The 25063-nt window shown below is 35.8% G+C and overlaps 1 protein-coding gene across 4 annotated transcripts in view; it reads right to left on the reverse strand.

Moving 5' to 3' along the window:
• The window catches only part of ATAD1 (ATPase family, AAA domain containing 1), a 66459-nt gene that overhangs the window by 8959 nt on the left and 32437 nt on the right, over window positions 1-25063 (reverse strand). For 3 of the 4 annotated variants that reach the window (XR_003121185.1, XM_025397210.1, XM_025397212.1), the window contains 4 exons: window positions 23131-23331; window positions 15753-15859; window positions 10311-10400; window positions 7043-7093 (listed from right to left, as the gene is read on the reverse strand). Coding sequence is in view for 3 of the 4 variants with exons in the window: in XM_025397210.1 (XP_025252995.1) it covers window positions 7043-7093; window positions 10311-10400; window positions 15753-15859; window positions 23131-23331 (449 nt within the window). In the remaining variant the exon portion in view is untranslated. The remainder of the gene's footprint in view (window positions 1-7042; window positions 7094-10310; window positions 10401-15752; window positions 15860-23130; window positions 23332-25063) is intronic. The other variant, XM_025397211.1, reaches the window with a different exon arrangement.

Genomic DNA, 25063 nt, shown 5'->3' on the forward strand with positions numbered 1-25063 from the left:
GGTGTCTAGTTACTCAGGAGGCTGAGGCAGGAGGATCACCTGAGCCAAGGAGTTCAAGGCTGCAGTGAGCTACGATTACACCACTGCATTCCAGTCTGGCTAGAATGACGAGGCTGGTCAGCTAGAATGTAGGAGACCCTCAGTTCTGTCTCAAAACAAAACAAAACAAAAACAAACAACTATTGCTGCTATATCATATAAAAGTAAATTCAGGTCAGTTTGTATAGGGAAAAAAGCTACCTCTTTAAACTCAGACAAAATACTTTCATAGGGTATACATTTTATCAGTGCTAATTCTTTTTATACTTAAAACCTTAAGCCAAAATCACTACACTATCTTTTTAAAATAAGTTAATCATGTTAAGGAGTACCTATCAATAAAAGAATTGTAAAAGAGTAGAACACGGTATCATTTCAAAAGTTTCAATCTTTTATTCAGAGAAGAAGAATTCAAACTCTGGAAGTTCATGTGAATTAAAAAACAAACAACCCTCATTCAGCTCCACAATGTATAAGCATGACGGTGCTCAGTTTACCAAATAAATATATGTGCTACTGATTTGAGGCATCTTTAACAAAATTAAATGAATTTTCTTCAGATTTTATTGAAGTAGCAGTAATCCTTCAGCATACAAATACCAACCAGTGGGAAATGACAAGATGTTCTCATGTCAGCAGTTACCCAGGGAGCATTCATATTTTGCAACATAAAACTGATTAGAAACTATACTTTGTGGTTTTATGAATAAGAAACAGAATTGCTAAAAATTCCCTGTATCTGCTGGGCAGGATGGCTCATGCTTGTAATCCTAGCACTTTGGGAGGCTGAGATGGGTGGATCTCTTGAGCTCAGGAGTTCTAGACTGGCCCGGGCAACATGGCGAAATCCCACTTCTAAAAAATACAAAAAATTAGCTGGGTGTGGTGGCATGCACCTATAGTCCCAGCTACTTAGGGGGCTGAGGTAGGAGGATCACTTGAGCCCAGGAAGGCTAGAGTGAGCTGAGATCGTGCCACCATACTCCAGCCTGGGTGACAAAGCAGAGACCGTTTAAAAAAAAAAAAATTCCCTGTAGCTATGAAAAACATAATCCTAAAAGACAAGACAGTACTATTTCAGAAAGCAGAATACTAAATACTAAACTTTAGAGACATGTATAATTTCTTCCTCTTATTTATTTATTTTTTTTAGAGACAGGGTCTTGCTCTGTCACCCAGGCTAGAATGCAGTGGTGCATTCACTGCAGCCTTGAACTTCTAAGCTCAAGTGATCCTCCTGCCTCAGTCTCCCGAGTAGCTAGGCACACCCAGTTAAATTTTAAAATTTCTTTGTAGATGTGAGGTCTCATCATGTTGCCCAGACCTGTCTCAAACTCCTGGCCTCAAGTGATTCTCCCACCATGGCCTTCAGAAGTGCTAGGATTAGAGGCATGAGTCATCAAGCCCAGCACTGACATGAGTAACTTCTTAAGTTTAAATGTGAAACTAAATAACCTGTGTAATTTATGGCTATGTTACAAGAAAAAGGGCTTAAATTTCATCACTTATACTCATATTAATCAGCTATATGTAAAGCATCTGCATCATCTCCAGCTACACTAGACCACATTATATTTCAAAAATGTTATAAACTTCCAGTCATGCAATATGGTCCTTCATCAAAATGGTTTAAATTAAATAACTGTACTGGTTAACCTGAAGTCTCCAAAACTGTCAGTAACTACCTTCTAATATCTGTTAAATTTCTAGCCACACCATAGCCATCCTAATTCAAAGGAACTTGTTAACTATCCCCTTTATTTTCTTCTCTAAACTTTTCACTGGTGTCTATCACTGCTAAAGGTTTACCAATTGTGTTTTATCTAAACAGTACTACAACTACACTTTTTATTTATTTTTTTTGAGACAGAGTCTTACTCTGTCACCCAGGCTGGAGTGTAGTGGCACGATCTCGGGTCACTGTAACCTCCGACTCCGGGGTTCAAGTGATTTTCCTGCCTCAGCCTCCCAAGTAGCTGGGGTTACAGGTGCCAGCCACCATGCCCAGCTAATTTGTTTGTATTTTTAGTAGAGACAGGGTTTCACCATGTTGGCCAGGCTGGTTTCAAACTGCTGACCTCAGGTGATCCGCCTCCCTTGGTCTCTCAAAGTGACAGGATTACACAATGTCTTTTTGAAAGCAGCTACCAAAAATTCAATTAAAAGACGGCCGGGCGTGGTGGCTCATACCTGTAATCCCAGTACTTTGGGAAGCTGAGGTGGGCGGATCATGAGGTCAGGAGTTTGAGACCAGCCTGACCAACATGGTGAAACCTCGTCTCTACTAAGAATATATGTATATACATAAAAATTAGCTGGGTGTGGTGGCGCGCACCTATAATCCCAGTCACTCAGGTGGTTGAGGCAGGAGAATTGCTTGAACCCAGGAGGCAGAGGTTGCTGATTTCTTTACTGATTTCTTGTCTAGGACCAAAGTTCCTTACCTAAAAAACATGAAGGATTTTAGGAATTTCCCTGAAAGTGTACACATTTCATGTACATATGTAGTTTTCTTAGAAAAGACTACTTTTATCTCATTCTTAAAGGGCCCTATGACACGCTTCCTCCAAAATGATTCATAACCACTGATCCCAATCTTTGTAATTTGCTAGGTTCTTTAAACTCTTGCATACACTATATGTTATTTTGATATGTTTTTAAGGAAACAGGCTGAGAATGGTGGTTCACGCCTATAATCCTAGCACGTTGGGAGGCCAGGGCAGGAGGAGAGCTTGAGGCCAGGAGTTCAAGACCTGCCTGGGTAACAGAGTGAGACCCTTTCTCTACAAAAAAATTTTTAAAGAACAAAAAACAACTAGCTGTGTATGGTGAAGCATGCGTGTAGTCCTAGCTACTTGGGAGACCGAGGTGGGAAGATCACTTGAGCCCAGGAGGTCAAGGTTGCAGTGCACTATGATCACATCACAGCACTTTAGCCTGGGTAATACAGTGAGACCCTAAAAAAACAACACATCAGCCTGGGTAAACAGAGTGAGAACAAAGTGAGACCCTATCTCTTTCTGTTTTTTTTTTTTTTGTAAGTTCCATTGAACTCTGCTTGATAAGATAGCCTATCTCTTTAAAAAATAAATAAATAAATCATTAGAACACTACTGAAAGACACAAAGGTAAACACCCAGAAAGACATATATGCCATTGGGCAGAAAAATTCAACATCAAAAAGATCCTCTTAAATGAGATTCCACCAAAAATATTAATGTTTGCTTTTTTCCTACATAAGACAAATTGATTCTAAAATTTATGCAGAGAAAAAGAATTAAAATAACCTTGGGGCTCGGGGACAACAAGGGATATACAGTTCTACCAGATATTAAAACTTACAAAGCCTCAATAATTAAAACAGTATGATGCTAGGGCATAAACATACAAAAGACCAAGACCTGAATTTAAAGTCCAGAAACAGTCAATACATATGAGAATTTGGTAAAAGTGGCATCTCTAGTGGCTATAAAAAAAAAAATGGGCTGAGCGCAGTGGCTCACGCCTGGAATCCCAGTGCTATGGGAGGCTGATGCACATGGATCACTTAAGCTCAGTACTTCAAGACCAGCCTGGCCAATATGATGAAATCCTGTCTCTATGAAAAAATACAAAAAATTGGCCAGGCGTGGTGGCACGTGCCTGTAATCCCAGTTACTTGGGAAGCTGAGGCACAAGAATCACTTGAACCTGGAAGGCAGAGGTTGCAGTGAGCAGAGATCACGCCACCATACTCCAGCCTGGGTGACAAAGCAAGACTCTGTCACAAAAAAATAAAAGAAAGAAAAAAGGGTGTTGGACAAGTAGGTATCCATCCAGAAAAACAAAACCAAAGTTGGATTCATACTGCATATCATCTACCTAAATTCCAAATATATTAAAGATTTAAATGTAAAACATACAAGCCACCGAGATATTATGTTTCTCCTGATGGAAGAATATAATTCTGCCTATGAAGCTGTGCTGTCCTGTCCTGTGTCTCCTCCCCACCAACCTGAACTTCATCTGGTCTCTTGATCCAACTACCAATTTTAGAGGAACAACTACTCCTCTGCAATCGGCAAAACCCAGACTGTGGACAACTCAGGACAAACACAACCTAGTTTCTCCAGTAAATAATTTTAAAAGCGTGGGTGTGGGGGAGGAAGCAAGATGAGGGAAGAACCTATAACCCATAAATTAAGAGAGACATAAAAACTATCAAAGAATTGCAAATTAGGAAATTCATATGGATCTTGAGTCAAACAAATACATGGTTAAAAAAAGGTATTTAAAAAGAGATAATCAAAGACTTGTACATAGACTAGGATAATGAAAATAATGACTTACTGTCAATTGTTTGATAGGTATAACATGGCAATTAGGCTAGGGTAAAAAAAAGAATCCTTTTCTTTTAGAGATACAACTAAAACATTTACAGGTGAGATATAATGGGAAAAAATAGGAAGTGTGGAAGTAGGGCATGGCTAGAGAAGAATTAGCCATGGGGTTTATGGTAATTCAAGGAAGGAGGGAAGCCATACATATACATGTATTTTGATAAAAGTAGCATCTCTACTAAGGCTCATTCACTATCAGAATCTATTTGATTTATTAGTTTATATAGTGAGTTCTAACAGTGAGTTTAGATGTTAAGTTTGGGATAAAAAGGAATACCATGTTACTCAATTATATGCAGTTATCAAGTTTTGGGAAAACAGGTAGCAAGAGTTTGGAAAGTGTGGAAAATTCTTTTATAAACTTGGGAGTGGGAAAGGCCTTTCAAAATCAAGAAGCCATAAAGTTGGGGGCGGGTGGGGGAGAGAAAACTCCAATAAAATTGAAAGACAACTTGGAAAAAAATATTTTCAAATCACACAAAGGGCAAATCTCCATAATACACAGAGTTCCTACAGGTTTATTATGAAAAGGAGCACTGCAATAGAAAAATGGGCAAAATATATGAATATACAGTTCGCAGAAAAAAAATTCAAATGATTCTTAAACATACACTATTCATTCCATCCCTAAAGAATGCAAATTAAAACTTTAATGAGATAACCACCTTTGACCAGGTGTGGTGGCTCATGCCTATAATTCCAGTCTTGGGAGGCCAAGGGGGGAGGACTGCTTGAGCCCAGGAGTTCAACACCAGCCTGGGTAACAGAGCAAGATCCTGTCTCAACAAAATAAATAAATAAATAAATAAATAAAAAGAATTAGCCAGGCTTGGTGGTACATGCCTGTAATCTGCTTGGGAGAGTGAGGCGGGAGGATTACTTGGGCCCAGGAGTTTAAGGGTGTAGTGAGCCCTGATCACACCACTGCACTCCAGGCTAGGCAACACAGAGAGACCCTATCTCAAAAAAGAAAAAAAAACACAAAAACAAAAAAAACAGAGAGATAACCATTTTCTACCTATCAAGTTGGCATGAAGTTCCATAACATTCTGTTGGCAAAACTACAGGAAAAGAGGCACTCTTTATTACAGGAATATGAGTAAACCAGAACAATTTGGCAGTAGCTACCAAAATTATAAACACTCTAACCTTTGATCTAGCAATTCTGCTCCTGGATAATTTACTTTACTAATATTCCTGCACAAGTATGAAATCACATGCACACAAGGCTATTAAATGTAGAATTTTTATAATAGTGAAAGACCAGAATCAATCCAAATGTCCTTCAATGTGGCATTAACTAAATTCCAGAATGTCCATACAATGGAATCCTATGTAGTGCAAAAACAAAGAGAGACAACAGAATAAGGATACTAGATGCTAATATGGAAAGATCTCAAATATAAGTAAAAAAAGTAATGCACAGAACAGTGTGCATGTGTTATTGATAGTTTATGTAAAAAATAAGTAAATAAAAGGAGAGAGAAATAACATATGAAGCCAGGAGTTCGAGACCAGCCTGGCCAACATGGTGAAACCACGGTAAAAATACATGGTAAAATACAAAAAAAACATGGTAAAAATACAAAAATTAGCCAGGTGTGGTGACACATGCCTGCAATCCCAGCTACTCGGGAGGCTGAGACACGAGAATTGCATGAACCTGGGAGGCAGAGGTTGCAGTGAGTGGAGACTGTGCCACTGCAATCCAGCCTGGGCTATAGAGTGACACTCTGCCTCAAAAAAAAAAAAAAAGAAAAGAAAAGAAAAGAAAAGAAAAGAAAAGAAAAGAAATATATACAGGAACAAAGGGAAGATTTTCTCTGTATATTATTAAATATAAATACTTTAATTTTTGAACCATGAGACCAAAAAAACATTAAACACAAAAGCTATTGAAGATTTTGATTATCACTTCTTAAATTTAAATTTCAACTTCAAAAAATACTGCAATTTTCATCACCACAGGAAAGGTTAAAAAAATGCAATTAAGTAAAAAACAACAAAAAAATTCTGTTTTCACAAATGTGTCTCACATAAAATCAGAGACTAGTCTGAAAATTATCAGAGCATTTTAATGCACATATACAAAAGCACATGGCTCTAAAAACATAAGAAAAGTATCTTTAACTCACATATACCATAGTTACTGAGTTACATAAGCAACCAAAAGGATTCAGGTCAAGTTCAAAGGTGTATCAGTACCCCAGTCTTTTTGGCATCAGGGACCGATTTCATGGAAGACAATTTTTCCACAGACCTGGAGAACTGGAGGAGCAGAGCATGGTTTGGGGATGATTCAAGTGCATTACATTTATTATTAGACTCTCATAAGAAGCGAGCAACCTAGATCCCTCACACGCACAGTTCACAATAGGGTTTGCAATCCTATGAGAATCCAGTGCTGCTGCTGATGTGACAGGAAGTGGAGCTCTAGCCCACAGCTCACCTCCTGCTGTGTGGCCCAGTTCCTAACAGGCCATGGACCAGTACCAGTCTGTGGCTGCAGGGGCTGGGGATCCCTGGAGTATATCATTCTCAGATTCCTTCCTCATTTTTCTCTAAAATAACTTTATGAACATCATATTTATAGGATGGGGAAAAAAATTTTATTTTCTACTTACATTTTCATTTTTCAAGATGAGTTTCAGGATTGCTTCTCTCTGTTTTAAAGCCTAAAAGCAGGATAATTTCTGGTTAGCATTTTTATTTTTTAAAGAAGATCAATTAGTGTTCCTAATATTTTGTCCCTTCTAAAGTCTCTCTCAATACTTACAGGAGATGACAGAAACTTTGAAGAGGTCAAAGCAACTAGATTCAAGACTCTAGAGTAATCATCTCTGGTTCTCCTACTGAACTGTCTCTTCTTACTCTCATCCCCAGTGCCTAGTACAACGTTTGGGAAATAACACACCTATAATCTTCAATGAGTAAATGAATATCTACGACTATAATGTCTTCCCTCTATACTTCAGCAATCTTCATTTTTTTCCCTTCATGTAGTGAACTCATGAAAACTCATTATAAAATTTATTATCAGTAATTTAAAGAGATAGCAACAGTAACTTCTCAGTTCCTCCATTTCCCCCTCCTTCTTTGACCACTAATTTATATTAGTGAATTTTAATTTAGTGATACATTTGTTTACATGTCTGTATGCTTTCCCCCAGTGACAATTCCTATTTTTACACCATACAATAAATACAAACTACATTTAGCACCTTTTATAGAATCCCTCAGCTATATAGTCAATATAGATGCTTTTTAAAACTAGCATGGCTGAACTTACCCCTAGTCCCACAAACATCACAAAACAGAGCTAGTTACAATGACTACCAAATCAAATTACCTGAAAAACAAACCAAACCCTGCTCTTTTTGTAATTCAAGTATGTCAAGTAGGAAGGTTAATTTGATATGTTATATGATCACCAATAAATACTTTTTGTTAAACATTTCACTTGGAGAAAAGTTTTAAGATTAACCATACACTTCACATCGTCAGTTACATAAGAAAAAAACTAACCTATAAAGTATATTCACTAACAATGGAATAAAATGGAGGTTACAAAGTTTCCATTTCTTGTTAACACTATATAAATTTATAATAAATTTGATAGAACCTGTTACAACCCATTTTGATTACTCACAGGACATATTAAATTTACAACTTTAATACTGGCTACTTTCCATGCTACTGTATCCTATGTTCTATTCTACTGTACATCAAAAACCTTAGCTGGCCAGGCACAGTGGCTCATGCCAGTAATCCTAACACTTTGGGAGGCGAAGGTAGGAGGGTCCCTTGAGGCCAGGAGTTAAGACTAGCCTGGGCAACAGTGAGACCCCCATCTATAAAAAAATTCAAAAATTAGCCAAACGTGGTGGTGCATGCCTATAGTCCTAACTACTCAGGAGGCTCAGGTGGAAAGATTGTTTGAGCCCACGAGTCAAAGCTGCAGTGGGCTATAATTGTATGGCTGACAGAGCAAGATTCTGTCTTTAAAAAATAATAATAAAAATAAAAAACCTTAATTGTCCATTGTACTAACTATTGGGTTAGTGATAGAGATTCTATAAATGATCTTCAGAATCAATGAAATAAACAAATTTTTAAAAAAATGTTCTGAAGTCTCGCTTACAAAATAAAATCTAAACTCTTGTGCAAAGCATATAAAGTTCACCTAAACCCAGAAGCAGTCTACCTTTCCAGCCTCCTCTCCATCTATATTCCTTGGTGCACTCACCAAACTACCCTTAGAACTCACCATTAAACAGTGCTTCCACAGCTTCTTGACTTTGTTCATTCTGGCAGGAAAGCCCTTCCTTGTCTCATTTGCCTATCAAATTCCTACCATCCTTCAAGGTCCAGCTGGATTCTGGAAATTCCATGGACTTCCCTGACAGAATATTAGTTTTCATCATCATCTCAGGCTCTCATAGTTCTTTAAACATACCTTCATAAAGCATATTTTACATTATTTATTTCTGTGTCTGCCTCTCCAAAACAGAGTTCTTCGAGGACCAGGCCCATGTCCCATTCACCAGACCTTAGCAGGTCTCTGACACATATTAATGCTCAATAAATATTAGTCATACTAGGCCAGGTGTAGGGGCTCATGCCTGTAATCCCACTTTGGGAGGCTGAGGCAGGCAGATCACCTGAGGTCAGGAGTTCGAGACCAGCCTGGCCAACATGGTGAAACCCCATCTCTACTAATAATACAAAAACTAGCTGATGGTGGTGGGCGCCTGTAATCCCAGCTTACTGGAAGGCTGAGGCAGGCTCACTTGAACCTGGGAGGCAGAGATTGCAGTGAGCCAAGATCGCGTCACTGCACTCCAGCCTGGGCGACACAGCAAGACTCTGTCTTCAAAAAAAAAAAAAACAAAACCGTCATACTAAATAAATCTTATAGTCTCCTAAATTAAGTTTAAAAATCTTTTCATTGATTCACTGGGTAAATTTTCTAAGGATGTGCACACACACAACCACTTTATTAGAGTGGTAGCTATAGTAAAGAGTTGATCAGAGTAATTTTATAGAGTCCATAACCATCGATCTTTCAGAGATCATGTTTACTACCAAAAACCAATCTGACAAATTACAGAATATGAATGTGACAAATGATTTTTAGCCAGATTATACATGGAATTAAGAGTTAGTTCCACTAAATGGCAACACATGTAACATGCTGATTGTATGGAACATATTTTCTACTAGTAAAATCTGTTTTTTCTTTCCTTTGCAATCTGAAGGCAGACAGAATTCAAGATTTGAAGATCTGTGCCAAAATTATAGTGCGCTGGTAAGTCATAATCATCTACTAGAGGGTACTTCTTAACTAACAAAAAATGCTAGAAAGAAGGCAGAACTGGTTTAACACCATCTAAGCATTTGTATTCTTAAGGTAAACTATGATATCTACCGGCATCATTAATCCTATTAGGGAAGCACTGACTACATCTGCCAATACTCAATCAAATAAATCCCAGTTGTTCATGCCAGGCCTTCTGAATAGAATAATTATTTGAGCCAAATTTCTCCAATTCTATTCTATGCTAAACCAAAACTGTAATTTAGATTTTCTTATGTATCTTCCTATAAAGATAACTTCCTACATCCTAAAGTAAATCACTAAAATAGCCAGGCAAACTTGAGATAACTATATATATATATATATACTTTGAAGAGAAGCAAGTAACACTAATCTTAGGATAGAAATAAAGAGAGTGGAAAGGACAAAGAAGCTACTGTCAGGGTTTTTGCCCCATTCCTTTCCTGTCATAAGTAGCCCTATATGACAAAATATTCCCTTCTTAAAATTAAAGGTAAAGACCTATAAAAAAGGTGAATATTTAACTCTTCATAATATCAATCAAGACCACCTACAGGCTGGTTGATGTGAAATCTTGTAGGCATTCTTCTCATTATAGCAGAGTCAAGGTCCTGAGGACGATTGGTAGCTCCCATTACTATGACCTAAGTGTATAAAGAAAGCAGAAGGTGTTAAACCTACCAATTATATTCCTCTAAGAATGTTATTACTAGGGCTTAGTTTTAAAAATTAAGTGGTATTTTAACTAAATTCTTTGTAAGAAATCTGATTTTAATTCACTATTATTCAACTATTTACAGGTATAAATTTAAGTTAATCCTAAATAAATCAAATAATAGCGAAACTGGAAAACTAATGCATTTCACTTCATGTCTTTCTAGTAATTAAAATATGTAATGTTCAGTTGCAAATAGCTACTAAAGAATTATTAAAATTTGCTTTTAAAAAACTATTGTATTTTGCAAAATATGGTTGTTTAATGAACACATACTGAATGACTGAAAGCCATTATGTTATAGCTTGGGTATACATTTTGGGAGTATGGGGGGATAATTCAAGTCCTTAAATAATATTATATGGAAAGAATCATTTCCCCTTAATAAGTCTGAAGATTCTGGTAACTGTAATAGATACTGTGTACTTTTTCTTGTATTTCACACCATCGTATCATGGTACTATCCCCACTGCAGGTGGTATCTTCTTAATGCGAAATAAAGTATCAAGTAATCCAACTTTAAACAAAGATAACAGAGTATAACCAAACATCAAAATGCTGGGAAGAACTCTTTTTAAAAATGCTGGCAGCCCTGCCAACTTCTAGGTCTACGTCACTTACTTATAAAGGACGTAGAGATTTAAAAAAAAAAAAAAAAGGAACTTTAAAAATAAACATGAATAAAAACAAAGCTATATAAAACAAGTTAATTTCTGAAAGACGTCAATATTACCTTTACTGTTGATACTTCAGTATAACCCAGTAACAATACACATCTGCTATCCAAAGTGAAATTTATTGGTATTCCATGGAAATACATTTCTCTAACATTATCTTATTTCTCCCTAAGAGGTTTTACATTTCTGAAATAATCCAAATCTTATATTCTACTTCTACTCTACATTGAATGACATTCAGGAGCCTCAGAGCCCAATTACTTTCAATTAACTGTGAGAGTTTGCCACCTAGAGGAAGAAAATATAAACACAAATTTGAAAAATGTTACTTTCACAACACAACATAATGCAAGTTTGTATTTGTGTTAAGTGGTCCTAAAATCAAAATATTAATGCTCATACCTATTTTTCTTTATTTTCTTTCTTTCTTTTTTTTGAAGACAGAGTCTTACTCTATCCCAGGTAGGAGTGCAGTGCCACCCACATGGCTCACTATAGCCTCAATCTCCTGGGCTCAAGCAATCCTCCTGCCTTCTGAGTAGCTGGGACTACAGGCACATGCCACTGTGCCTAGCTGATTTTTCTGTCTTTAGTAGAGACGAGGTCTCACTATGTTGCCTATGCTGGTCTGAAACCTCTGGGCTCAAGTGATCCTCCCCGCTCAGCCTCCCAAAGTGCTGGGATTACAGATGTGAAATACCATGCCCGGCCTCTTTATTGACTTTTTCCAACTCAATAAAATTAATAGAAAAGAAAAAATTTCTTCCAAATTTAAAATAAACAAATCTTAAAAGTGGGTGAATGAACTAAAAGCATAAGATAATGAATGAGTATAGGGAAAAAAAAAATCACAAAAGGCACTGTGGTTAAGTCAGTATTTCGGGAAAAAAAAAAAAGGGAAATGGGCAGCATTTGAAGAAACACAGGACAAAGCAAAACAAAATGTAAAAGCCAGTAGAGAGGATGGAATACTAAAAAACAATCAAGGAATCCAAATAAAACTAGTAAAACTTGGAACATTGACTATGTATAACAGATACTCATGAAAAAACAAAAGTGATTGAAATCACTTGTAGTTTCACATAAAGAAGCAAATTTTAAGGAGTGATTTTAAGCAGCAAAAGCAGAGAACCTTTTCATATATATTAATTCAATAGAAATGAGCTAAAATTTAAAACAGGAAGCGACAGTAATTTTTTACTACTTAAGAAACAAAAGCAATGCTCCTTTTAGGTGTTAGTTGTTCAAACTTTAAAAAAAAATCTTTATTTTCTGTTCCTGCATTCATTTGCTAAGAATCATGGTCTCCAGCTTCATCTGGAAGAGGGAGAAGATCAGGAAAAATAACTAATGGGTACTAGGCTTAATACCTAGGTATGAAAGAATCTGTACAACAAACTCCCAAGGCACAAGTTTATCTATGTAACAAACCTGCACATGTACCCCTGAATTTAACATAAAAGTTTTAAAAAAATCTTAACACATGAAGATAATTTTATCATTTCACATTTAAAATAATCAGACTTAAATTTACATCTCAAAACTTTTAACTTCATCAATGAATACCCTAAAAACCCTATCTTTTATGTCTCATGTCTCTCAAGATGAAAAATATGTCATCAGTTACTAAGGTTTCCAGAAACAGTGACGGGTTTCATTGAGCCGTTCTCTATTTCTATTTCCTTGGTGACCATATTACAAGAAAGCTAGCTAGGGTACTGGGCTCTATCCATAATCATAGAAAAGACAATTCTAGAGAAGAGCTAACTGGTTCATATGAAAGTAGAATATGTCTAAAACTATTACTCAAAATTAGTAATATCAATTTTAACCCCCCCAAAATACAATAAAGGTTAAAAAGTGACTGCAGTTTAATAAAAAAGCAGCATCTTCATTTGCTCTCTCAAATCAAAACTCATCATAATGAAAACTGTAATTGCTATTAGTGCAGTAAGGAATTTGGGTTCTGAAAACTCTGTTGTAAGTTATGCTGTACCAGAATCACACTGTGGAGCTCTGGATGAAGTGGCTCTGGAGAATACTTCATCCAATTGCTGCTGTATCCCCTGCTGAAAATAACTGAACACTATGCTCTGACAGGGTACATAATATTAAGATATTTTCTCTTACATGGGCTAACTATCCAATTGTCTAGGTGCTTTAAGTATTATTTCTCAGGGAGAATAATTAGTTTTTGGCAACCGATAAACCCCACAGATTTATCAAAACCAATTATTAATGAAAAATGTTTCTATTAATGTTACCTAAATTTATCTATGTTATGTTTTTTCTCTAACCATTCAACAAAAACTAAAGGATGTATTCCTTGTAATAAAACTATACCTTCACAAACATAATGTAGAAGGAGGACATATGGCTTAATTTTCTTCTTGAGAATGATGTTGTTTAGACTTTTGACTTATGCTAATGAGGTGGGCTTAAGGGATCCTGAAGCCCTCTGGCCACAAAAAGAAAATATTTAAAAGACTCAAATAAATTAACCTACAATTTTGCAAAGAAGTAAAGGAATTAAGCTAAGGCTGGCGGTAAAGCCTATGTACTTCCTCAGATTAATTCCTCATAACAATTCTGAGGTAGGTACTATCCTCCCTTTTATAGATATTATTCCCTCTATACAGATACAGAGTGATTATAAAATTTGGCCAAGGTCACACAGCTTGTTGATGCCAGGGTTCTGATTTTCTAATCCAATTAGAAACATGAATAATAAGCAAGAGCCTATCAAAACTGACCTGATAGATTTGAAAAACAATCTGGAAGAATTTCTAAAACTGAAAAATATAATACTTGAAATAATAAGCTCAATGAAAGAGTCAGATAGTAGAAGAACTTCAAATGAACCAGAAGAAAGGAAAAGAAATTATCCAGGACATAGCACAAGAAGACAGAAAATATGAAAGAGATGTTAAAAAAGACATGAAATAGGCCAGGCACAGTGGTTTAGCCTGTAATGCCAGCTAAATTTGGGAAGCCAAAGCGGGCAGACTGTTTGAGCTCAGGAGTTCAAGACCAGCCTGAGCAAATTAATGAAACTCTGTCTCTACAAAAAAAAAACACCAAAATTAGCCAGGTGCAGTGGCGTGCACCTGTAGTCCCAGAGACTTGGGGTGCTGAGGCAGGAGAATCACTCGAGCCCAGGAGGTTGAGGTTGCAGTGACAGCCATGTTCACGCCACTGCATTCCAACTTGGGCAACAGAGCGAGACCCTGTCTCAACAAAACAAAACAAAACATGAAATAGAAATAAGGTCCTACATATATCCAACTGGCATTCCAGAAGGAGATAAAACATGGAGAATAAACAATAATTGAAGAAATAATAACTGAATTTTAAAGAAGTAATTCTAAATATAATACTTTTTTAAAAAAAGGCAAAAACAGATTACAAAATAGGAAATACTAAAGTTGGCTGGGCGCAGTGGGTCATGCCTATAATCCCAGCACTTCGGGAAGGTGAGGTGGGTGGATCACCTGAGGTCAGGAGTTCGAGACCAGCCTAGCCAACATAGTGAAACTCAGTCTCTACTAAAAATACAAAAATTAGTTGGGCATGGTGGTGCGCGTCTTGTAACCCTAGCTACTTGGGAGGCTGAAGCAGGAGAATTGCTTGAACCTGGAAGGTGGAGGTTGCAGTGAGCCGAGATCGCACCACAGTACTCCAGCCTGGGCAACAGCGAGACTCCGTCTCAAAAAAAAAAAAAAAAAGAGAAAATACTAAAGTTAAAAAAACAAAAAGAACACTGTTAACTATTCCATGAGATATAAGTGATTCATTTAAAAAAAAGAAAAAAAAAAAGGAAAATGGTTCTAGGATGTTTATTTCCAGCAATCTGGCTGAAAAAACAAACATGCCAGATTAACTTCTTTTTAACCTTCTTTTAAACCACTGAGCTGACAAGAAAGCATGGAATATTCAGAGGCCAAAAAATAAATGAAAACTGGGAACCTAAAGAGGAAAACTGAAAAATAAAGCTCTTTCTCTTTGGTCACATAACAAGGGAACAAGTTATGGTTTCACAGCCATACAGGAGGAAGAGACAAAGCCTAGGATACAAGTCTGTCTTGTATAAAATTGGGATCCTAAAGATAGGCTTAGGTGACAAGAAGTGAGAAAGTGTTGTCAGTTTCAGATACTAATGAACTCTGTCAAATGAAAATCAGGGAAGTGACTAAGAATTGAGAGTAAAGACTATAAGGAATTACAGTAAAAGTCAAGTAAGAGTCAAGGAAAAGAGAAAGAACAGTTTTAAAAAAAATGTACACAATACCCACAGACACTAGTCACTTCCTCTCCTTAGCACTGTAGGTTCTGAAAATTCCAAGGACAGGCTTTACTCTGGTGTTTTCTCTTCTGTTGCGTCTGTTTCAGGCATTTAGTCAATCTACTAATGTTTTGGTAAACATGAAGTCCTCAAATTGGATAAAGTTTATACAAAACATATTCTTTTGGATCCTTATCACTTAGTCATAAGTGTACATAATTATGAAAAAAAGTTTGTACAAAAGCATAAGAAGTAGTCCAGCAAATTTTCTATTAAGAACAAAAAAACCAACACAAGTTGAGGGCAGATTTTATTCAAATACCTGGCAGCTGTGATCAGTATCCAATCCATCCCAGAGACTCATAAACTGAGCTTTCATCATGGCTGTAGCTTCATGGTCAGAACTTGAACGGTTTCGTAGAAAGGAGTCTAGAAGCAAAAGGTCCTTAACCTTAGAAATTAAGAATAATCTAGAAGTAAAAGGTCCTTAACCTTAGAAACTAAGAATTAATTATTTACCCCCCCCCCTTTTTTTTTTTTGAGACAGGGTCTCACTCTGTTGCCCAGGCTGGGGTGCAATGGCGCAATTACAGCACACTGCAACCTCAAACTCCCAGGCTTAAGTGATACTCCTGCCTCAGCCTCTCGAGTAGCTAGCACTACAGGTACGTGCCACCATGCCTAGCTAACTTTTTTTTATTTTCTGTAGAGACAGGTCTCACTATGTTGCCAAGGCTGGTCTTGAACTCCTGGCCTCAAGTGATTCTCCTGCCTCGGCCTCTTAAAGTGCTGGGATTACAGGCATAAGCCCCCATGCCTAGCCTTATTTTATTTACTCTTTATGTAATTTCAAATGTTCCTAACACACGGAAATGAAAAACGTTTGAGATGATGGGTATTCTAATTACCCTGATCCGATCACTATATACTATAGTGATCACTGAAATGTCACTCTGTACCCCATAAATATGTGTAATTATGTCAATTAAGAAAAATGAAAATAAGAGAAAAAATTGTTTTAAAGCTGAAAACTTTATGAAAGATTACAAAGAAATTGGGCTACGTGTTTTAGACATTATTCTGATACAATAAACTTGGTAAATTATTAGGCAAATTAAAACACGATCATTCATAATTTTCGTTTCTTCTCTAAAAATACATTCATGACAACATACGTAAGAAAAATGAAGGATCTAGTACTGAGAGGCTGGAAGAGTTATGTGGAATCTCAGAGGAAAGCCTGTGCATTTTGCCTCTTAACTTTCTAGGTCACCTGAACCCACTGTGTTCTTAGTTATAGGGTCGCATACTTTTTTCTCATGCAGTTTCCTGGTAATAAACAAAAACGACACGGAAAAATGCGTAAAACACTATTAAGCAGAAAAATGTAGGACAGAAAATGATTTAAAACATATATGCTGGAATGCACATACATATGTTATACATGGTAAAAAAGCTTTTATGGAAATACACAAAAATGCTAATTACGTTGTGTTATAGCTCAGGGATGGATTTAAGGACAAGTTTAACTTCTCTTTTATTTTCTGTCTTCCAAATTATCTACAATGAACACGAAATGATTTTTTTAAAAAAGGGGAAAACAATTTTCTTTTATAAGATTGAAAGGTGCTATTTTTTTTTTAAAAAAGTAAATGCACATCTGACAAATGGTGCTGGAGCAACTAGACTCATAAGCAAAAAAATTGACACAGACTTTGTAGTTTTCACAAAAATTAACACAAAATGGATCACAAATGTGCATGTAGAACACAAAATTCTAAAACTTCTAGGAAATAATATGGAAGAAAATCTAGGTGACCTTGGACTTGGTGATTAATTTTTATATGTAACACCAAAAGCATGATCCATCAAAAATAAATGTGTAAGTTGAACTTAAAATTCCTGGCTGGGCACAGTGGCTCACACCTGTAATCCCAGCACTTTGGGAGGCTGAGGCAGGTGGATCACTTAAAGTCAGAAGTTTGAGACCAGCCTGACCAATATGGTGAAACCTCATCTCTATTAAAAATACAAAATTGGCTGGGCATGGTGGCAAATGCCAGTAATCCCAGCTACTTGGGAGACTGAGGCAGGAGAATCACTTGAATCCAGGAGACAGAGATTGCAGTAAGCTGAGATCACACCACTGCACTCCAGCCTGGGCAACAAGAGTGAAACTCTGTCTCAAAAAAATATATAAAATAAACAAAATAAAATAAAACAAAATAAAATAAAAATAAAAATAAAATAAAATTCCTGCTATGTGAAAGATACTGCTAAGGAAATGAAATGACAAGTCACAGACTGGCAAAAAATATTTGCAAACACATACCTGGTAGAGGACTTGGACCCAAAATATAAAAAGAATTCTTAAAGTTCAACAATAAGATAATAACCTAATTGTTGTTCCCAATACAAATAAATGATACATCTTTGAGGTGATAGATATTCCAATTAGCCTGATTTACTCATTGCATAGGTACCTCATACATATGTACAATTATTATGTACCAATTAAGAAATTAAAAAGTCAGACAATAAAAAATATTAGTTGTTTTAAAATGGGCAAAAGATTTGAACAGACACCTCAACAAAGATACACAGATGACAAATAAGCATATGAAACAATGCTCAACATCATGTCATTACGAAAATGCAAATTTAAAAAATGGTAAACTATTAAGATACCTATATACTTATTACAATAGCTAAAATCCCCCAAATTAATAAAACCAAATGCTAGAGAAGATGTATAGCAACAGGAACCTCAGTTATTGCTGCTGGAAATGCAAAATGGTACAGCCCCTTTGGAAGACCGCTTGCTAGTTTCTTACAAAGCTAAACATTATTTTACCATATGATCCAGCTGTTGTACTCCTAGGTATTCTACCCAATTGAGATGCAACCTGTTTCCACAGGAAAACCTACACATGATGCTGTCAGCAACATTACTCCTAACTGCCCAAAACAAGGTGTCATTTAATAGATGAATGAAAAAACTAACTGTGGTTCATCTACATAATAGAATATTATTTAGCAATAAAAATAAGCTATCAAATCATGAAAAGATGTGGAGGAAACTTAAATGCATATTGCTAAGGGAAAGAAGTCAGTCTGAAAAGATTATATATTGTATGATTCCAACTGTAACATTACAGAAAAGGTACAACCATAGAGACGGTAAAAAAGATCAGCAGATGCCAGCAGTTTGGGACGAAAAGGGAAGGACAAATATTTGATACTATTGTGTATGAGACTGTAATGATAAATAAAAAACATTATGCTTTGTCAAAGCCCAAAGAACTGTACAACACAAAGAATGAACCTTAAACCAAGGACTTTGGTTAACTATAATGTATCAATACTAGTTCATTAATAAATGTCTTATGCTAGTATTAATACTAGGAGAAACTATATATCTGGGGGTCATATGGGAACTCTCTATATGATTTCTTTTTTTTTTTTTTTTTTTTTTTGAGACGGAGTCTCGCTCTGTCGCCCAGGATGGAGTGCAGTGGCCGGATCTCAGCTCACTGCAAGCTCCGCCTCCCGGGTTTACGCCATTCTCCTGCCTCAGCCTCCAGAGTAGCTGGGACTACAGGCGCCCGCCACCTCGCCCGGCTAGTTTTTTGTATTTTTTAGTAGAGACGGGGTTTCACCATGTTCGCCAGGATGGTCTCGATCTCCTGACCTTGTGATCCGCCCGTCTCGGCCTCCCAAAGTGCTGGGATTACAGGCCTGAGCCACCGCGCCCGGCCATGATTTCTGCTCAATTCTGCAAACTTAAAACCATTATTAAAAAGAAACACTATTAATGTATTTTAGAAAAGGTTAATGAAGATATGAGGTTGCAAGAAACAAAGAAAAAAAATCCCAGAGTTCAGAAAAAAGTGGAACTGAACATAAGAGTTGGAAAACCTTGACGTGATTATGCCACTGTGTGTTTGTAAACACAGCAGGTATGCATATAGACATACATAGCATCAAAAGGTTCTGCTTTGTTGTTAACATCCACATACAGGCTGAAGCCAAGATGCTTGGAAGGATTAACACTCACAGAAAGGGTAGACAAGAAAAAAAAATTCTGCTCATCACTGTACAAGGAAACTTGTCCATCTTTGCCTGGGCTCTGAGGGATAAAATGTCCTCCTTACACATAAAAAACTAGGACCATGGGGAGTCTCTTTCAGGTATGAAGTCTAAATTTGTACCACCATTCAGTCCGGGAACACCCAAACTGAGAAATTATCTAAAATTGGTTTTGAACGATCAGACCCCTGAAGTTCTAAGCAGAGGACAGAAAAAGTATTCTAGATCTTCTTAGGCAACAAATAATTCTCATATAAAAACAAGCCTAAAGCCATCTAATGTTACAAATGACACAAGGAAACAAACCACTATGTAAAAAAAGAGTCAACATAAAGTAAAATTAGAATTTCAGAAAAGAGCAATTCAAAAACTGTACAAAAATAATATGCTTAAAATTCTAAAGATATAAAACGGATTGAAATTCTAAAAGAGCAAGCTACAATAAAAAAGGGAAACATTTTATAAAGAACCAAACAGAACTTCTAAAGTTCAAATATAATAAACAAAAAACAAACCCAATGGTTGAAAGATTAAATATAGCCAAGGAAAGAATTGCTTTTTATAACCTACTCAAAAATTGAATTATTTTTAAGTTGTACCATTATTTTATGTACCAACAAGAAACTTAAAATGCTGCCAACTCAATTGTAACATGCTCTCCGAATTTTGAAGATGCTAAAATGTAAAAAAAAAAAAAAAAGTATGTTTTAGAATTGATTAAATATAGTACACAACTAAATGACAAACTGTAGAAATGACTCAAAATGAAAGAGATTAAGAATTTTTTTTTTTTGAAGATGGGGTCTTGCTCTGTTGCCCAGGCTGCAGTGCAGTGGCATGACCTTGGCTCACTGAATATCCTCAATCTCCTGGGCTCAAGTGATCCTCTCACCTCAGCCTCCCAAGTAGCTGGGACTAGAGGCATGCATTACCATACCCGGCTAATTTTTGTATTTTTTTGTAGATATGGGGTCTCACGTGTTGTCCAGGTTGGTCTCGAATTACTGGACTCAAGGAAACCTCCTGCCTTGGCCTCTCCAAGTGGTGGGATTACAGATGTGAGCCACCACACCTGGCCTGAGAATTTTTTTTTTTTTTTTTTTTTAATGGGAGCATTGCAACATGCAAAGATATACAATGGCTGAGAAATCTTCCAGAATTAATGAAAGTCACACATCCTCAGATAAACCACCGTAAGGCTTAGCAGGCTAAATGAAAATAAATGCAGACCTAGAAGAAAACCATACTTAAATAGCAGAATGACATAAAAATCTAATAGCAACTAGAAAGAAAGGATAGATTACTTACAAATATAGGGCAATAAGGAGAATTCTCAAAAGCAACAAGATTAGAAAGATTAGAATGCAATGGAATTGTAGCTTTAAGATGCTGAAAGTTACTCTGTATCATTTAAGAGAGAAGGTAGAATTAACACATTTTCACACGCAGAAAGAATCTACTCTTTATACAACCTTTGCTGAAAGAACTTTGAAAGACTTCAGTAAAAACAAAGTTAAATCTAGAAAAGACAAGATCAAAGAAGCAATGGTGAGCCAAAAACCTAGCAAACGTGGCACTAAACAAGCAATGCCAGTATAAAACAATATAGAAGGTATAAGAAAAATAAAATGTTTAACAATAACATGTAAGAGATGAGATATTATTATTATCTAAGAGTTCTAAGTTCTCTGTGAATTATTTGGGAGGAGGGTAGAGATTACCTTTGACTTTTAAGTTGATATTCTAAACATTTCACTAAAGTAAAAGAATGTATAACTTCTAAACCTGTAGCAAGAAAAAGGGAATAAAGCAAAAAAGTCTACTAGACTGGTAAATTAAAAGCAAAAAATAATATAGCAGAAATAAATCAGCTAGGTGGCATAATCCCTGTACTTTAGGAGGCCGAGGCAGGAGGATCACTTGAGCTCAGAAGTTTGGGGCCAATCTAGGCAACATTGTAAGACCTCATCTCTACAAAAAAATTAAAACATTAGCAGGGCATGGTGCCACACACCTATATTCTCAGCTACTTGGAAGGCTGAGGTGGGAGGATTACTTGAGCTGGGGAGGTCAAGGCTGCAGAGAGCCATGATTGTGCCACTGCAATCCAGCCTGAGTGACAGAGTGTGAAAAAAAAAATTTAAAAAAGAAATCTGAATTATCTCAGCTATCATAATAAAATCAAACTAATCACACTTCCCAGTTAAAGGAAAGCTTAGATTACAATTTTTAGAAAATATAGCTAATAGGCCAGGTGTGGTAGATCACACCTGTAATCCCAATGCTTTGGGAGGCCAAGGCGGGGCAGATCACTTGGCCCCAAGAGTTTTAGACCATCCTGGGCAACATGGAGAAATCCTGACTCTACAAAAATTAGTAGGGTGTGGTAGCACACACCTGTGGTCCCAGCTACTCAGGAGGCTGAGGTGGAAGGTTCACTTGAGCCTGGGGAGGTTGAGCTGCAGTGAGCCATAATCATGCCACTGCATTCTAGCCTGGGTAACAGAGTGAGATGCTGTCTTAAAAACAAACAAAAACAAAGACAAAAAACCGGCTATATACTCCTCTGTTCAAGATGCACACCAAAACACCAAAATAACTGGAGTAAACTGATGAGAAAAGATACATAAAGCAAACAGTAACCAAAACAAAGCTATACTATATATATCTGTTTTTCTCTCTACATGTTTACATACCCTATCATACTAAATGTAACTACAATAAAATATAATTCAAAAGTACAGTAATAAAGTTATATAAATATATATCCCAATACTAATAATACTGTATAACTATACACATTTATAATATACATACCAGGAACAAAACAAAAATAAATCCATAAAATGTAGCAAGAGTCCATTAAGATAAAAGTCATGACATACAGCAAAGGATAGTCTAGTTTGCTGTCTTTTTGGAAAAGAATGATATTAGATTCCTATCTCATGCTACATATAATTTTTAAAAAGAGAACATTTATGGGGATAGTGAAGGTATTTATAAACCAGATACAAAAAGTATAAACCACAAAGGAAAAATACTGACTACAGACAACTGTAAAAAAATAAAAAATATCAGAAACAAAGATAAACAAACTAGAAAATAGGTGTAATCATAATAAACATCAACAAAATAAAACTACAAATAACTCCAAAGAAATACTGAGAATTCACAAATAAGAAAACCCAAATGACTAACTGACATGCTAAAAGATGCCCAAATTTACCACCAAGCAGGAAAACATAAATAGGTATAATAACTTTAAAGAACTGGTAATCCTAATGAGGTTGAAGACAGATACATCCACACAACCAAATGATTCAACTTCTAGCTATCTTTCTCGGGCAAACATATATACATGAGAAAACATGTACATGGATGTCCACTGCATACTGTTTGTAACAGAGAAAAGACAGAAAAACCTATCTATCAAGTAAGGGAATATATAGTCTATAGTTCATTCTACAACACAGAAATTATACATAGCATATTATGATGTTGGTTACGTTGTTTTATTAATATGGCCTAATAAATGTTAAAAACTAAGTCTGATTATCTAAATATCTTTAAAAATGGCCTTTAAAAATACTCATATAGAAAACATAGCATACCTATTTCATCTATAAAGATGATGGATGGTTGTAGCTTTATGGCAAGGGAGAAGACAGCAGCAGCCAATTTTTGAGATTCTCCATACCACTTGTCAGTCAGTGTCGAAGGCTGAAGGTTAATAAATCGACAGCCTGCTTCTTTGGCAGTGGCCTTGGCAATCAACGTTTTACCACAGCCTGGAGGCCCATAGAGAAGAACACCTGGAAATGAATATGTTATTTATTGCCGTTAAGGGGATCTTTGCTTTAATTTATATGACAATCAATAGAATATTAACTCTTTCCACAAAAAACTTTCCCAATATTCAATCTTGCTTTTATTTAACCTTGTTTATAGTAGTTAAGATAGGAGAAAGCAAGATGCCGTGTTCTAAGTTCAGTGTCAGTTAAGAGCATATATTTGGTGATGACAGCATCCTGTGCCCTCTCCCTTCATGAAAAGGTTCAGTTTAAATGCTCACCTTGACATCCAAATTCATATCACTTTATTAACAGTTGATAAGCAAAATCATCTAAGGCCCTCCACCTTCACAAGCAAACAAAGCACCACAGTGCTTTGATATTAGCCTACAGAAGGTAAACAACTTCAAAACAGATTGTGGCAAACACTGTTTTGCTGTTGCTCACAGATTAAGTTTTAGCCAAAGGACATGTGCCTTTTTCCAAACTGATAATCTTTTCCTAAAAGAAACAAATTATCAGTCACTCCTGTTTTAATTTCCAAAGAATAAAACTATATTATTAACCTATGGTCTCCATTAACAGCATTTTGCTGCTAAATACAATTTAAGGTAACACTTGAACATTTTGGGAACCACCACCAACTGTTTCTCAACTAAAATGAGATAGTATTTTCTAAATTTAATAATATTAAATATATAATACTAAAATTATAATTTTACTAAATTACTAAATTCAGTACTATATGATTTGGTACCTAAACTTAGTACTACGATGGTTATGAAAATAAACCATCTACAGACAGCCCTAACAAAAACTGTAACAGGCAGACCTCTCAAAATACTTGCTTAATTAAGAACTCAACTTTTCCTATGAAACAGTATTTTTTAAAATGCCATCTATATAGATGGCATGCTAGGGTAAACTGGAAGCAATCTGGAGGAGTTTAAAATTTTCTTATATATAATAAAAATAAAATTCAAAATGAGAAGAAAAATAATTTTGTATGAAATTTCCCAAAAATATCTCCATTTTTTTTAAAAAATAAGAAATCTGCACCTGATTCCGTAACTCTAGCAATTTTATTTTTCACATCAAACACTTCAAAATAATGTTCAAGCTCTTCCTCAAGCATACATAGAATTTTCTACTGGTCTTCATAATTCTTGAAGATTCAAGTTCTAACAGCAACTAATCCAAGTTTAATCATACTAAACTTTTCCAAAGCTGACGTTTAAATTTAAATCCATAAGCTTTACCAATACATGTTAATTGTATTTTCAAGCATTCTGCAAATTTTAGCTAAGTTCACTTAGGTGCTTAAAATTTGGTTAAGTCAGTTATAATCTGAATCTTCTACTGACACTTTTCTTTTGGATGGCTCATACGAAACAATACAGAATAGTAATCTAAAACCAATTGTTTGCAGATACTTGGAATTATCATTAATTTCATCATTTTGATCACATAATTTAATATAGAATACATATCCATTAGAAAACTTTTATACACGTTACTTAAATCTCTGGGTTTTTATACTGTTACACTTAGTACTTTCTTAAAAACTAAATTAAATTTCAGGGTTTTAGAACAAAGTATTTATGCAAAAGCCTCCATATTTTGTTGACTTTGTAGCTACTCTACCACTTCATAAACATATTCAGTGCTTTTAGAATGCTGTGTTTGTTTCAAATTATTCATTTATCACTTGGAATTTTTTTTTTTTTTTTTTTTTTTTTTTTTTTTTTTTTTT

The sequence above is a fragment of the Theropithecus gelada genome, chromosome 9 (assembly GCF_003255815.1).
Source record: "Theropithecus gelada isolate Dixy chromosome 9, Tgel_1.0, whole genome shotgun sequence".
Lineage (NCBI taxonomy): Eukaryota > Metazoa > Chordata > Mammalia > Primates > Cercopithecidae > Theropithecus > Theropithecus gelada.